General features: G+C 40.1%; 1 protein-coding gene across 2 annotated transcripts in view; it reads right to left on the reverse strand.

Annotated features, from left to right (window-relative positions):
• Window positions 1-1,501: 1,501 nt before the first annotated feature.
• Window positions 1,502-14,505, reverse strand: part of LOC109985292 (EBF transcription factor 1) — an 83,397-nt gene continuing 70,393 nt past the window's right edge. Inside the window, exons 12-17 of one of the 2 annotated variants that reach the window (XM_020635575.3) lie at window positions 7,964-8,029; window positions 7,706-7,868; window positions 6,946-7,128; window positions 4,984-5,181; window positions 3,903-3,971; window positions 1,502-2,429 (exon numbers count right to left, since the gene is read on the reverse strand). In XM_020635575.3, the coding sequence (XP_020491231.1) occupies window positions 3,904-3,971; window positions 4,984-5,181; window positions 6,946-7,128; window positions 7,706-7,868; window positions 7,964-8,029 (678 nt within the window). In that variant the 3' untranslated portion in view covers window positions 1,502-2,429; window position 3,903. The remainder of the gene's footprint in view (window positions 2,430-3,902; window positions 3,972-4,983; window positions 5,182-6,945; window positions 7,129-7,705; window positions 7,869-7,963; window positions 8,030-14,505) is intronic. The other variant, XM_020635576.3, reaches the window with a different exon arrangement.

The following is a 14,505-nucleotide window of genomic DNA, read 5'->3' on the forward strand; positions in this document are numbered from 1 at the left end:
TCCAGACCCAGTTTGGGATCAAATAAATAGGTGGCTCATTTTGAAATGAAAGAAAAGTGAGGAAAATAGAAAAAGAAGGGCAAACATAAAAAAAAGTATTAACAGCACAATCAGAACAAAGTGAGAGGGAGGACAGGAACCCTGACTGGAGCAGAAAAAAAAAGTGGCTGCAGAAGGATCAAGAAAGAGGAAAGACTTTGATATCTTTCAGACTTCATTTTCCACCTTTAAATCCATTAAATGGAAGACTAAAGCAAATAATCATAACACATTTGTGAACACTACACATACACAATGCAGCAACATTAAGTAAACTTGTACATAAATTATACAAAAAAACACGGGGCACTTTGAAAAACATTCTCCTACTTCTTTTACATTTTTCAAATGAGGAAATAATGAAACACTGTGGCTGTTTTTAGTTTGATAGAAATTAGAAAGCAGGAAGTTTGGCTTTTAAAAAAACAGATGAATTGAGACAAAAACAAACAGAGATTTTGTGACACATTCAAATCAGTAGACATTTGAAAAAAAAAATGAGGAATCAATCTGAACAGCCTTAAGGATCACATTTTTAAAAATGTCCCTAATGATACGTCCCAGTTTTATTAATAACTGCTTTTACTGACAGACTTTCTGAATCAGCTGCTGATGCTTACAAACGTATAAACTTATAACCTGAAGGATGTTTTTTCCATATCTATGGAGCACTAACTAACATGAAGGCAGCTGGAGGAAAAAGGAAGGATCTAAAAGATTGCTGATAATAAACTATATTAGCACTTCACAGTAGTTACAATTTACTTTCAGATTTTTTCTGTGTCATTGAACTGTACATATCATTGCATTCTTACACACTGTTTGACTGTGCTAGACAAGAAAATAACAAAGAAACTGTGGCATAAGACTGTTTAAGAATCTCAATCAGGGGAGTTGGCAGATTAAAACATCATAATTATGAATTAAGACGGTTGAAAAACACAAAGAAAACGTGGCACAGATGAAGGAGCTGTGGATTTTACAGCGGACCAACAGTTGCTTTCCTCTTTCTATTAAGACTGGCTTGTTATCCTGCACTGCAAAGACAAGATTTGGAGACTCATAAAACAAGTGCAAAGTGGGGAAGACTGGAGTACTTTTATACAGTTACACTGTAAAATAACAAAATAACTTAACTCAAGGACAGTTTATATAAATGACCTGACACTCTTTGCAGCCCTGCTTTTATGACACACACAGTCCCAGGGATGTTGAGAAATAAAATATCGGTGCCAAATGCCTTTTAAATATATGACTTCCTGCTTTTTTCTACCCGCCAAAAGGAAGATAGGGGCTACTGGACAAAATGGATAGATCCCTTAATGTTGCTTGTTCACACTTGTGGTAACAGGGCTGATGGACAGACTCTGTGGCAGAGTTTTCAAATCGTCAACAGTCAGGCTGCTGTTGGCATCCAGCAGTCCCACTTATCTCTGGTGATTGAGCTGCACCTAAATTAGCATTGCAGTTTGTCTAATTTATTCCTTGAATCTTGAATGGTGCAAAAGTTTCGTTTTTTTTTTTTTTTTTTACCTCTGCACCTGCTGTTGGCAATGAGTTGGCTTATAAGATATTTTTCTCTGTCAAGTAAGTGTGGCACATTGGTGTGGCGGTGCAGAATTATTTGAAGCAAGCTCAAAGCAAATACTGGGATTTCCAGAAGGTTAAAAGCGCAGCATCATTCAGCGTCTTAATCTTTTCTGACGATCGAAAAGATGCAGCGGAAGATGAAAGTTTGCACTAAAAGAGTGATGATGATGTCGTGGATAAAAGAAGGTGAACCGCGTGTCTGGTTTGGCTTGTCCGTGATGGCTCCATTTCATCCCGAATGGATCATGTAGCTTCCTCATCATCAGCGTGTTTCTTCCTAATCCTCAGTTATTCTTCACATTATGTTCCTTCATTCACAATCAAACTTCATGAATACCCCCCCCCCCCCCCCATGTGAGATACATTTAAAAGATAAAAGAAAAACATATCAGCAATCACCGATGATCTGAGTCTCTCCAAAATAAATACCTTCCATGTGTCTGAGGAGAGTCATAATGTAGGCGTGGCAGTTCTTCTATAAAAGCATCAAGGTGTACAAAGTCTAAACAACTTATTTATTTGCAAATAGTCTGTTTTTTTTTTCTTCTTTGTTTTAAAAGTCAGTTTTCTTGCAGTTGTTCTTGTGTTAGAAAGAGCCTGAGTTGGGTTTGTTTCTTCAGATCGGGACAGCTTCTTCCATCCCCGACCGGAGTCTGACTCGCACCAAAATCCTCCACCAAACACACTCACACACACACACACACACACACACACACACACACACAAACACACACACTCATACACTCGCACACTCGCACACTCACACCTTTACATGGGTGGGACAATCATTCCGGGGATGGCTGTTGGGTAGAAAAAAAAAAGGGAGGGAGAGAAAAGGGGGGGAGAATGTTTTATTTATTACACGGCCAAATATGTTCATCGTCATAAAAGATTCCTCGTAAACACATCAATATGTTTTCCCATCTGTGCAGCTGTGTGACTGCAGTGACATTTCAAACATCAATAGATCAATAAATCTGCAAGTATGAGCAGAAAAAAACGTCATCGAGGCTGGCTCAGTGATGCTTCTCCTACAAACACACACACACACACACACACACACACACACACACACACACACACACACACACACACACACACACACACACGCTTGCACAAACACATCAAATTCCTGGGAACAGTTGGAGTATTTTACAGTATGTTTGTGTGTTTGTGAGTGTGTGTGTGTGTGTGTGTGTGTGTGTGTGTGTGTGTGTGTGTGTGTGTGTGTGTGTGTGTGTGTGAGAGAGTGTGTGACAGATTGAATCATGGCATGCATTGGTGTCTGGTGTTGTATTAAACCCAAGGGAAGGGTGTCAACATGTAAGACACAGGCACAGCCCAAAGTGACACAGACATTCACACACACTTGCAAAAACAGACCCAAATAAGATTAATTTTTTTTAGGGAAAACTTTAAAGAGAAAATAATTCTCTGTAACTACAGTTTGATAAAACTCCACAAAATGTGTTGTTTATAACAAGCCATAAGCCCCCATGCCTTTTTTGTCTTAAGTACTCTATTTCTCTCTCTCTCTCACAAATACACATGTATACACACACATAAAAGAACACACACATACACATACACACACACATACAGACACGCACACACACGCGCGCACACACACACACACACACACACACACACACAGGTGTAGGAATACTGCCAGTATAAACTGTCACAAGTGCTGAAAAGCTGTCACTGAAGATCATTCCCCAGTAAGCTACCAATATGTGATCACAGTGTGTATGTGTGTGTAAAGCTAAAAGTGGAGTGTGTTTATTTCAGCTGTGCTTTGAAACTCGGCTTTGCGTTCCCACACCCCCGCATATGCTCTCACTTCACACACACATACACATACACACACACACGCCAACACATAGTTCCAGTGATGTTGAGAAAGAAATTCTCAGTGCCAAATGCCTTTTTTCCTGGTCTTTATAAATATCTGACTTCCTGCCTTTTTCTCCCAGCCAATAGGAAGATAGAGAAGGGTTACTAGGCAACAAAATGGATAGATCTCTGCTATGGGATGAGATGTGGATGGAAAAGATCAGGAGGGAGACGATAAAGAGATGATAACGAGACAGAAGAAAGACGGAAAAATTAAAGCATGACATATGACATGTAACATCTTGAAAAGTGTGTTAAAAGATGAAAACATGACTGACAATAATTGCTCAATTGATGTTAGATTATAGTGACTTTTACTAAAGTTTCACATGCAAACAGTCAACAGAATTAAAGGAGGGGAAAGTTGAGGAACATACTTCAGGTGAAGGCCAGGCCTTGTAGAGAGCTGGCTGTTGAGTACTTGCTAGAGTCCACAAATGTTTGATCTGACCGAGAGAGGCAGAGACATAGGCAGGAGAGGGAGAGAGAGGTAGAGGTGAAGAAATGACAAAAGAAGGGTCAAGGGCAAGGAATCAAAGGAGGGAGGGTTAGAAGTCAAAAGAAGAGAAAAGAGAGAGGGCAGAGAAAATGAATAAAAATGTTAATCTGAAAGGTAAAGCTGTATAAAAAGCAGAGCTCACCATTAACTCAAAAGGCTGACAATCATGTTTTTTTTTATAATCTGTGAAAGTTATTCTGGTTGATGATGTCAGGATGGGTGACAGATTTTGCAAAATGCAAGACTTTCAAAAAGTTAAAACTGTATCCACAGGTATTGCAAAAATAAAACATTGATATTAAAATACAGTTTTTTTTGTTTGAGTGAGGAATTATTGATTTGTATTTGTATCTTCATAGCAGAAAAAAATGCCTGATGATTAAAGAACAGCAAACAACTGGAATTCATGCCCAGATTTATGGTTTGCTGTAGAATTGTATATTAAAGTTGAATTACATTGCAGTTTTCACACTTAAGCCTTGCTCACACCTGCACAAAACTCCTGAAAACACATGAATAATTTGGGATGAGCTGTATGTGTGAACACAAACAGCTGACATTTTCACTCTAACTTATCTGGAGTTACTACTGCCACCCTCGTAGTATTTTTTTCCGCATTAAGTCTAAGTGAGCTCATGTGAAAATGTAGCAGGATAAAATCGTGTTTAAGAGGAGAAATCAACTTGAGCGGGTGAGAGGGGGTGGTGACGTTAATTCCCTGCTTCTGTAAACTGTAGTAAGATTTCATCCAAAGGAAAACTGTTTTGGAATTCACAGTTCAATTCAAATATAAATTGGAATAAATTACATCTATTATTGTATTATTGAATAAAATATAACTATTATTATTTGATCAGGGGCCAAGAGAGGAGCGACAAAAGAAGAAGTATCAACCAACAGTAACAGTGTAAAATTCACCAGAGCTCATCCTCTGACTGACTTTCCTCATGGTAAATTACCTTGGAGCCCATTGCCGTTGGCGCTGGTACAGGAGGGTGGAGGGGAGGAGGAGGGCCTGACCACTGGAGCAAAGGCTGATTTCTGCTTAACGGCCGCTGACACCATGTTGGCCGGAGAGAAGGAGAAGACTCCAGAGGAGGAGGAGCAGTTGGAGGGGAGGGAGGTGGAGGAGGCCATTGTGGGACTGGATGGGACAACTGGGTGGATGGGAATTACAGGAGTAAAGAGAGAGAGAGAGAGAGAGAGAGAGAGAGAGAGAGAGAGAGAGAGAGAGAGGAGAGAGGTGGGTTGGATTGGGAATTATTAACATCATGTCAGACAAAGAAGGAATGTAACATGTTTTAAAAAGGTTGTGTTAATGAAGTGTGAAATAAGCTTTTAATATGTCACAGTAAATGGTAGTTTAACATTTTTTATATGGATCTATAGACAGCGCTCTCTGTGTATTTTAGTGTTCTTCAGTTTGAGACTGATCTCATGGTTTGGTCCATGATTATGCTTCCCATCATTCCCCAGTGAAAGTGGAGTCCCTCAAGGGTCGATACCAGGACCACATTTATTTTCCCTCTACATGCTCCCACTTGGCCACATTATAAAAAAACACAATATTCAGTTTCACTGCTACGCTGAGGGCACTCGACTGTGCCCAAAAGATTGATGTCAGCTAATTTTCTCAAATTAAACCCTGACAAAACTGAGATTCTAATCATTAGTCCTGATAGGTTGCACCCTGATAACCAGTGCTCCCTTAGTACACTATCTCTTAATGTGAAGTAATATGTCAGAAGTCTGGGTGTGACCTTTGAGTAATCATAACTAGTTAGACATTTTCAGTAACTTGCAGTAACAAGTAACAGGTAGAAATCAGAAATTAATCAGTAATCTCCAAACTGTGAAAAACAGCAGCAGGAGTCTTAAAAGCTAGGAAAAAAGAACATATCTCAGTTATTTTAGAATTGATATGAAGGTTTTACTTCTTTCTTTTAAAGCACTTCATGATCTTGCCCCTGAGAATATATCTGAACGGCTGTTCCCTTACTGTGCCTTACAAACCAATACGCACTTATTGGTTTTGGTAAGTGCTTAATAAATTAAATTGATTATTATCTGTGTTATTCTAATCCTGGAAAGGGGGACATTTTGATGTCATAATGGGTAAGACTGGGAAATAATTTTCAAAGCTTGGTGGGAGAGACTCAGCCCTATTTAATACTGTACCTTTGTGATTATGTTACAATGTTACGATTCACTTAGCAGATGCTTTTATCCAAAGCGATGTACATCAGAGAGTAAGTACAACACTAAACCATTCATACACCGCAACCGAAGCAGCAGGAGCAATGCAGGGTTAAGTGTCTTGCCCAAGGACACATCAGACATGTTGCTCAGCTGGGGATCAAACCCTCAACCTTTCCGTTGAGAGGCGACGACTCTACCAACTGAGCCACAGCCGCCCACAGATTATTTCAAACAAGAAGCTTAGTTTATGATTGAGTCAAGCTCTATAGGAGGAGAATAAGGAATAAGGAATAAGAACAAATTAATTTCCAGCCATCATCACAAGTGATCGTCAAACAAAAAAATATCATCTCTCTGTATCCCTCTTTCTTCCTTGCTTTTTGCTAAATGGAAGGCAATTAACCAGCAAAGAGGAAAAAGGTGTGGCTGTCAGATGAAAAGCCACAAGGGAAGGAGGGAGGAGATGGAGAGAGGACAATATGGAGCTGTGAGTTGGTGATTGGTTTTGAACACAGAGAGACAGATAGCCCCATGGGGGGATCTCCACTCTGCAAATCTAAGACCTCCAGTTTCAATCCACAGACATTAGTACGCACAGTACGTATACATGTAGGATTTGCATGCATGCAGTGTTGAACAACTGTAATCAAACCGGTAGCTTTCTAACTGTATTTTTGAAGTAGCTTAATGGCAGCATAGTTTCTACACAAATGTACACTCACTGGCATAAGGCGAGTTGGCTGCAGAGCCATTGAGGAAAGTGGGCGAGCCTCCCAGGTTGGTCATTCCGGTGTTGTTGGCGTAGCCATTCATGGTGCTGGTGACTGAGGTGTAACCGGTCTGTTGAGGTGTGGAGCTGGGCACGTAACCGTGAGGAGACACACTACTGCTGCTGCGCACAAAACCTGCAGGAAGTGCGATGGAAGGAGAGAAAGAGGAGGATGTGATGATTACCCAGTTGCGCTTTATGGTGTGTAGATTAAGGTTGAAATTAATGTGAAAAGGTCAGGAATTTCTCTATATTTCTTGTGAACCTTGACAGCAATTATATGTTCACAGTTTAACAAAAGAGCAGTAGAGGCATTTATGGTTAATTTATAGTTCATGTCTATACATTTCCATTTTATATGGGTTCACTTCTACAGTCATTTTGGAATAATCCCAACTTCTGAAAGTAGTCTGAGAGAAGTATGTAAGCATGTACACCTGTTAACTCCATAAACTTATCTCCATTTCATGTAACAAGAACTCATAAAGGCTGCACTAATGATGACTTTACTGCATACACTATGTCACAACCATGGATAACAGCAACCTGCTTCATACATACATACGTTGCAACAAACGCAAAAAAAAAAAAGAAAAGGGGACAAAGATAGCAAAACCCTCTTCAAGAAAACAATAATGCCATTCTCTGGTGATGTATGTGAGACATACTAAAATGAATAAACGCTTCAATATGACAATTATAAAGACTCTCACCCTGATTAGCCTGTGTGGGTTCGGAGACATTGACAGACAGCTGTCCGGTAAAGGAATTGACTCCCATCATTCCACCGTGGGTTGAGCCTGAGAGCTGGGTATGCCCACGTGGAACGCTGTAGAGAGCTTCTGCGATGTCCGCCGCACGCTTTAGGATGATCTCCTACAGGGACACAAAGAGTTACGCCATAAATGTAACAAAATAACACTTTGACTCCTTACTGATGTTTGTATGTTTGTATATGTGTGTTTTCTTACTTGGTTATTATGGGGCAAACCGTAGAGGGCTTCTACCAGATCAGCTGCTCTTTTCAAAATAACCTCCTGAGAGCGTGAGAGAGAAATAAAGAAGGTAGAATGTGGCTCAGTTACACAGTAAACACAAGTCTTGTAGCATTTTTTTGACACATCTCTTCAAAGCGATCACAAGTCTGAACAAAATCAAACCTCACCCGAAAGCTTGAAGATGCATTTGTAGATGCATATTTATACACATAAAAGGTATTTAAAAAAAAAAAATGTCTCTCCCCCTCCCTACACATACTATCACAAACATCGACTTCACCCTCTTTTCATGATAAACAAATTGCTCTTCATTCCTTTTAAAGGCAGATTATCTGCTGTCAAGTCAAGTGCTTTTATGCATATTTTTTTGTCTGTAGATAATGACACCTTCAAGTGACAGGTATTTAAAATGTAGTAAATCTCAAGCGCTCTGTAGGCTCTTCTGCTCAGCATGACATTTGAAATCAGTGAGTGAGTGGCAGTCAGGGACAGGCGATACTGCAAAGGGCAAAGTCTTAGATTTCTCCTGGCCATATTGATTTTATTATCATTTTTATGATTTAACATTCTCCAAACACCACATATACTCATAAAAGACTGGATTCACCTCAAGGCCCACTTGTTTTTATTCTCATTCTCTTCCCCCTGTGACGGAAGCTGCTATTATCAATTTAGGCTGACTTTGATGATTAGATGTCCTCCTCCTCATCCTCTTTCTTCTTCTATTTGCACCTTTTTCTCAACCCAGTAATTCGTCCCACATTTCCTCCACACAGGGAATTATCCTCTCTATTTTCCCCACCCACTAAACTCTCAACAATTCTCTCTTTTTCTCTCTCTCTTTATTGTTTCTTCCCCCCCCTTCTCATCCACCAACACTCTTCCTCTCTCAACTCCCGCCCTGGGGTCTAAGGTGTCTTGTTTAACAGTTAATGTGTTGTCGTTTCCACAGCGTGAGGCCGCCCGGTGACAGAGAGAAAATTACTCTGTGCTTCACAGCATTAACCTGCACTGTGTGACACTCAAACATACACGCAATAACAGTATAGTTGGCTTTCGAGTGTGTGCTCCTGTGAGTTTGTGCTTTTTGTAACATAGTGCCTCTATATCTGTGTGCATGTGTCTCTGTGTGTGTGTGTGTGTGTGTGCGTGTGTGTGTGTGTGTGTGCGTATGGTGTGTACATGTGAGAGAAAGAGAGAGAGAGGATATGAGAGGTCACAGTGCCAGTCAGCAGTTTTAGTGTGCTTCTCCATGGTGCTAAATTCAATCTTTTGCACATTATTATGGCCAGGCCGGCTCTCTGTTAACCTCTCATTATTAAACTGGAGAGCTGAGCAGCACACGCTCACACACACGCTCACACACACACACTCACACAGAAACCTGATCCTGAGTATTCGAGCAGTTCCAGTAAGGCTTTGGCTGATAAACGGGAAAGGAAGATGATCCTCTAGTAACATCATCATTATCAGCTCTGCAAGCTTCTGCATCGCTCACATCCTCTGACTGCTGCCATCGATGCACTCTGAATACTTTGCCTGTTAATGTCTTTTCATATTTAGACACACAGAGACTCATATCGCTTAATTAATCTCTCCCCGGGTTTGTCTGCAAATATGGTATTGCTCGTCAGATTACCTCCTACTTCTAACTGCTTTGTGTTGATATGGCGTCAGTTATGCGCATAAACTAATCAAAAAGTCTGATGATGACCTGAATGTCCTGAATGAGATCATCATGCCATGCACGGAAATGAAAATTCATCTACTGTAGTGTGAAAATGTAAGTTGTTTCATTGAGTTTTGGGAACTAAGTTTATCTGTCCAGTTTCAGTTTAAACTGTTGAGTTATTTAAATGAGAAGACAAATGTTTTGCTGATCAAGTGTGTTGCATACCATAAGGCCCAGGTAGTTAAATCCAAAAACAAGCCATGTAATTATAATCTTGTCAGCATTTGGAGACTACAGCCCCTTTAAAGACACAATAGCATTGTAAAAAATGCTTTGCTGACTTTGCTTTTATAGAACTGAACCAAACGACACTGTGTGATTTGAGATGGCAGGCTGAGTCATGTGCTCATAAACAAAACCCAAAGAAATGCACTCTGTCATTTTCACACTCACAGACGTTGATGTGGCTATGCTGCAACATTTACAGTCTGTAATGTGCATGTCCGGACATTTGTTTCAGCCACAGAGGAAAGTGACAAAGTGAGCTCAGCTTCATCTCCAATGACTTGATGTTTTGGTGGCTTTTATCTTTTTGGAACATCACCGATGACTGAAGTTTCTTTAGAAAGTGAGTGGACTTTTTTCTGTTGGCAAATTTGGTCCAGTTCTAACTTAATGATCTGGGGGAGTTTTGACAGCGATGTGACTGACCCTCTCCTTCATGTTTCTATCCATCAACTTCTTCATACAGTAGGTAATCAATTTTGACAGTAGAGTGACAGAAAACATTTTTGTTTTATTTCAGATTGCTGTCTGTTTCTCTGATTGCTATAATTGTTACCAAAAGGCATGATTCAGAAGCTTTAATCTCTTACCTTGATTCATGTTATTTACTTTGCTTAGCTGTCGTATTTAAAGACTACAGCTGACATGTGCTTGTCCGTCCATTCAATCTAAAAATATCAAGACAGGAGCACTTGATGGAGTTTATCATACTCGACATCAAGACTTTTTGAATGACTGCGATCTATTCTCGCTGTTTCAGGTGAATATGCTGACAAACTGACAGACTGAGGGGCAGGAGATGGTTGAGAGAACACACAGATCTGCTTGCAGAGAGAAACAATCACAGGAGGTGTGTCTCTGTGCTTTCACTGTGTGAGTTATGACCAGCCTTAATGTGATAACCATACATCACACGCGCACACACACACACACACACACACACAAACACACACACACACACGCACACTCAAGTACAAACACACGCAGGTTGTGTGCATTAGGACCAGGAAATGCTGAGCTGAGGATTTGAGAGGTCAGATGTGTGTGTGTGTGTGTGTGTGTGTGTGTGTGTGTGTGTGTGTGTGTGTGTGTGTGTGTGTGTGTGTGTGTGTCTGATGTGCATGACACACACATGACTTATTCCTCCCTAATGCTGTTACATTACCTGCTTGACCCGCCTCTAATGTCCCATTAAGGATGCCATACATGCAGGGTCACACCTTGCACGTAGATGATGTCATACTTTACTTGTAGGCTCAGAGGGATTTGGGGTACTATCTCAAACACACATACAAGTATTGACATGCACACACACACACACACACACGTGCTCTGTAGAACATCTTCTCTGACTAATATGATGTGAGATAGTGTCATTAGGGTGTGCAGTTTCAGATTTCAACTCTTTCAGAGGGAGAGTTTCATAGTTTCCTGTCTGCGTGTTCCTACATCACCAGGATTACTCATGGTGGTGATGCTGATGACATGACCTCAGTGTGATTTATGACATCATCAAAATGAGCCACAGAGAGATGTCAGCTGAGTGAGTCACCAGAGGAAGTTACCCGTCTAACACGGATGACAAACACTGGTTAACTTTTCCGATTTGAACGATCAACAATGAGAAACAGGCAACTCTGCACTGAATCTTAGATGTTGAAATTGATACACACTTGTTTTTTTTAAATCAAATATTATAAAATAAAGTATAACTGAGTAACTTACATTGTTACATGTACTGTTGTGTTTCTCTGTTTTAGTAATCACAAGTCTAGTTTCACTTGAAAATGTAACATGGTATAAAAGTCTCCTTTTTTTTATTTCCAAAAATCTGCAATACAATGGCAATTCAAATCATCAAATAATCCACTAAATATGAGGTTGATGACTGAATCACTTCGACAAAGTAATTCTCCAAGCTAGTGATGATAAACAATTGCAGAAGAAGATGTGGCAAAGAAATACAGAATCAAACAAGCTGCAGTCAACATGGAAAACTGTGAAAACACGATACATATATTAATTTTGGAAATGTTGAAGTCTCTTCTTTGCTCCAGACAAATCTGATGTCTCTGTGAGTGACGGTTTAGTCTCGCCAGTGCACTGCTCTGTATTTGCCAACCTCAGCCAGTGGCAAACTGTTTCTCGTGATTCCTCTCTGAAACTAAAATGTTTTAACCGAAGTAGTTTGATCGGCAAGTTGAAAATTCACATTACACAGGTGAGTAGAAACATGCATACAGGTGAACTTGTCATGCAACAGTGTCACGTGCGTCACCTTTTCTTTTATTAGATTTATGAAAATAACTCAAAACTTGAGAGGACGCTTGTTGTCTTTTAGAGCTGCATGGGTTTTTACCCTTTTTTTCTTCTGCAGTGAGGAGGGAGAACAAGCCAGTAGAGGCCATTGATTTCTTTGTTCATTTAAAGAGTCATTTCTGCTCCTTACTCTTACTCTACTTGAGTCGGCTGTTTGCCCACTCAAATGATTACACGCAGATCAGAATCTAGTCCTTACACTTTAGTTTGTTGAAGAATAAATAATAATTAATTTCAAGGTTCTTACACACAACACACAATGAATATTTGTTGCAGAATTGTTATAACTTGTGGTTGTATGCCACAACGTGAAGTTCCCTCATAGATCTGAATAGCAAAACATACAGCATGATTACAGGCTGTGCATATGTGTCTCTGTATATTTAATGTATGTGCACATATGGATGGATGCTGAAGGAATCATGTTGAAATAAACTGGCAGCTGAACACTATAGTATGTGTGTGTGTGTGTGTGTGTGTGTGTGTGTTTGTGTGTGTGTCGCACAAAATCACATCAATGTTCACTGAACAATCATTGAATCGGCTGCCAACCAGTAATCCTCTCATACACTCCACTGCCCCGTCTGTCTGTCTGTCTGTCTGTCTGTCTGTCTGTGCATGGGTGTGTGTTTGTCTGTCTGTCTGTCTGTCTGTCTGTCTGTCTGTCTGTCTGTCTGTGCATGGGTGTGTATTTGTCTGTCTGTCTGTCTGTCTGTCTGTCTGTCTGTATCATTGGGATTGTAACAGAGTCTTATAACTTCAATAAAAGGCCTGATCAATACTCACAAATAGCTGGCAAGTATTATGTGGCGCCAACCATCACCCACACAAACACACACACACACACACACACACACACACACACACACACACACACACACACTTCCACAAGCACACACACACACACACACACACACACACACACACACTTCCACACACACACACACACACACACACACTTCCACACACACACACACACACACACACACACACACACACACACACACACACACACACACACACACACACACACACACACACACACACACTTCCACACACACTACTGGTGGGCAGTAGTAATAAAATCTCATGGTTCGATCGACGACATGGCTTCAGTATGATAAATGACCCGGCAATGCACACACATGGAGCTCTCTGACACACAGAGACAGAAACAAACATGTAAGAAGAACCTTGTCTGATACAGAGAGCATCAACAACACAGTTCATGAGTCAAAGCTCAGGATTGAGCATACTGAGAACACGTTAATTGAAAAGCAATTTTTGTTGTCATCAGGTCAGAGGATCATTGTACAGGATGTCTTCATGACTGTAGACATGTGTAGCTGCATCAGCCTAAACCTCAGAGAACTTCAATAATACAGACAGGAGCAGAGAGGGGCTGTAAGGATTGACCTCAGTTGCCAATTGCAATAAAAAAAGTTGGATTATATTATGTTTTTCCTGGATGTTTCTTTATAAAGAAATATAGTGTTTGATTATCTTCTAGCAAAAGCTGTCTCGTGATAATTCAGTGCTTGTATTCATCTTATCATGGAGGGAAAACTCCTCTTTTGTGTGTTGTTTGGATCTGACATAAGATTAATGCATCTGCTTTGCTTGCGTTTCCAGCAACTAGGATGGTCTCATTGTAGTTCTGTCTGGAAGTATCTAGTCTTGTGTGACATCATGGGGCATATAATGGGCATGACCAGTTATCCATGGGGACAAGAACAATGCATTAACAGATAAAAGGTTTAAAAAGTAAAGGGTTAATATTGTTTTTGCGACGCAGGACTACTTAATGATGGACAATAGTCACAGTCAGAATTTAATTTGAAAATTTGGTTCTAGTACTTAAGGACCCATTCAGTACGAGTAATTCACGTTTTTACACTGAAAGGCAAAACTACAAAAATGCATTGAATATAAATTTATATCAGATTATTTAAAAATAAAGTCTATTTAAATTGACCATTTTTAAAAGGTCCCAGTAATGGTTAACTTCTGTTCAGTGTTTAGTTCAGATTCATTGCGTTGTGTGTGAAGATATAACTCAACAGTAATGACAAGCCAAGCCAAATTGCTCACAAGTTATGCACTTGGCACGCTCACTCTATTTCACTCTTCCAGCATGGGAACGGAGCGCTCATGATGCAGGAGTGACCAATAACAAAACATGGTTCAAATAATCCTTTGTATAAATAAATCTAACAACAGGAACAGAAAAAGCTTTATT

The sequence above is a fragment of the Labrus bergylta genome, chromosome 14, assembly GCF_963930695.1.
Source record: "Labrus bergylta chromosome 14, fLabBer1.1, whole genome shotgun sequence".
Taxonomy (NCBI): domain Eukaryota; kingdom Metazoa; phylum Chordata; class Actinopteri; order Labriformes; family Labridae; genus Labrus; species Labrus bergylta.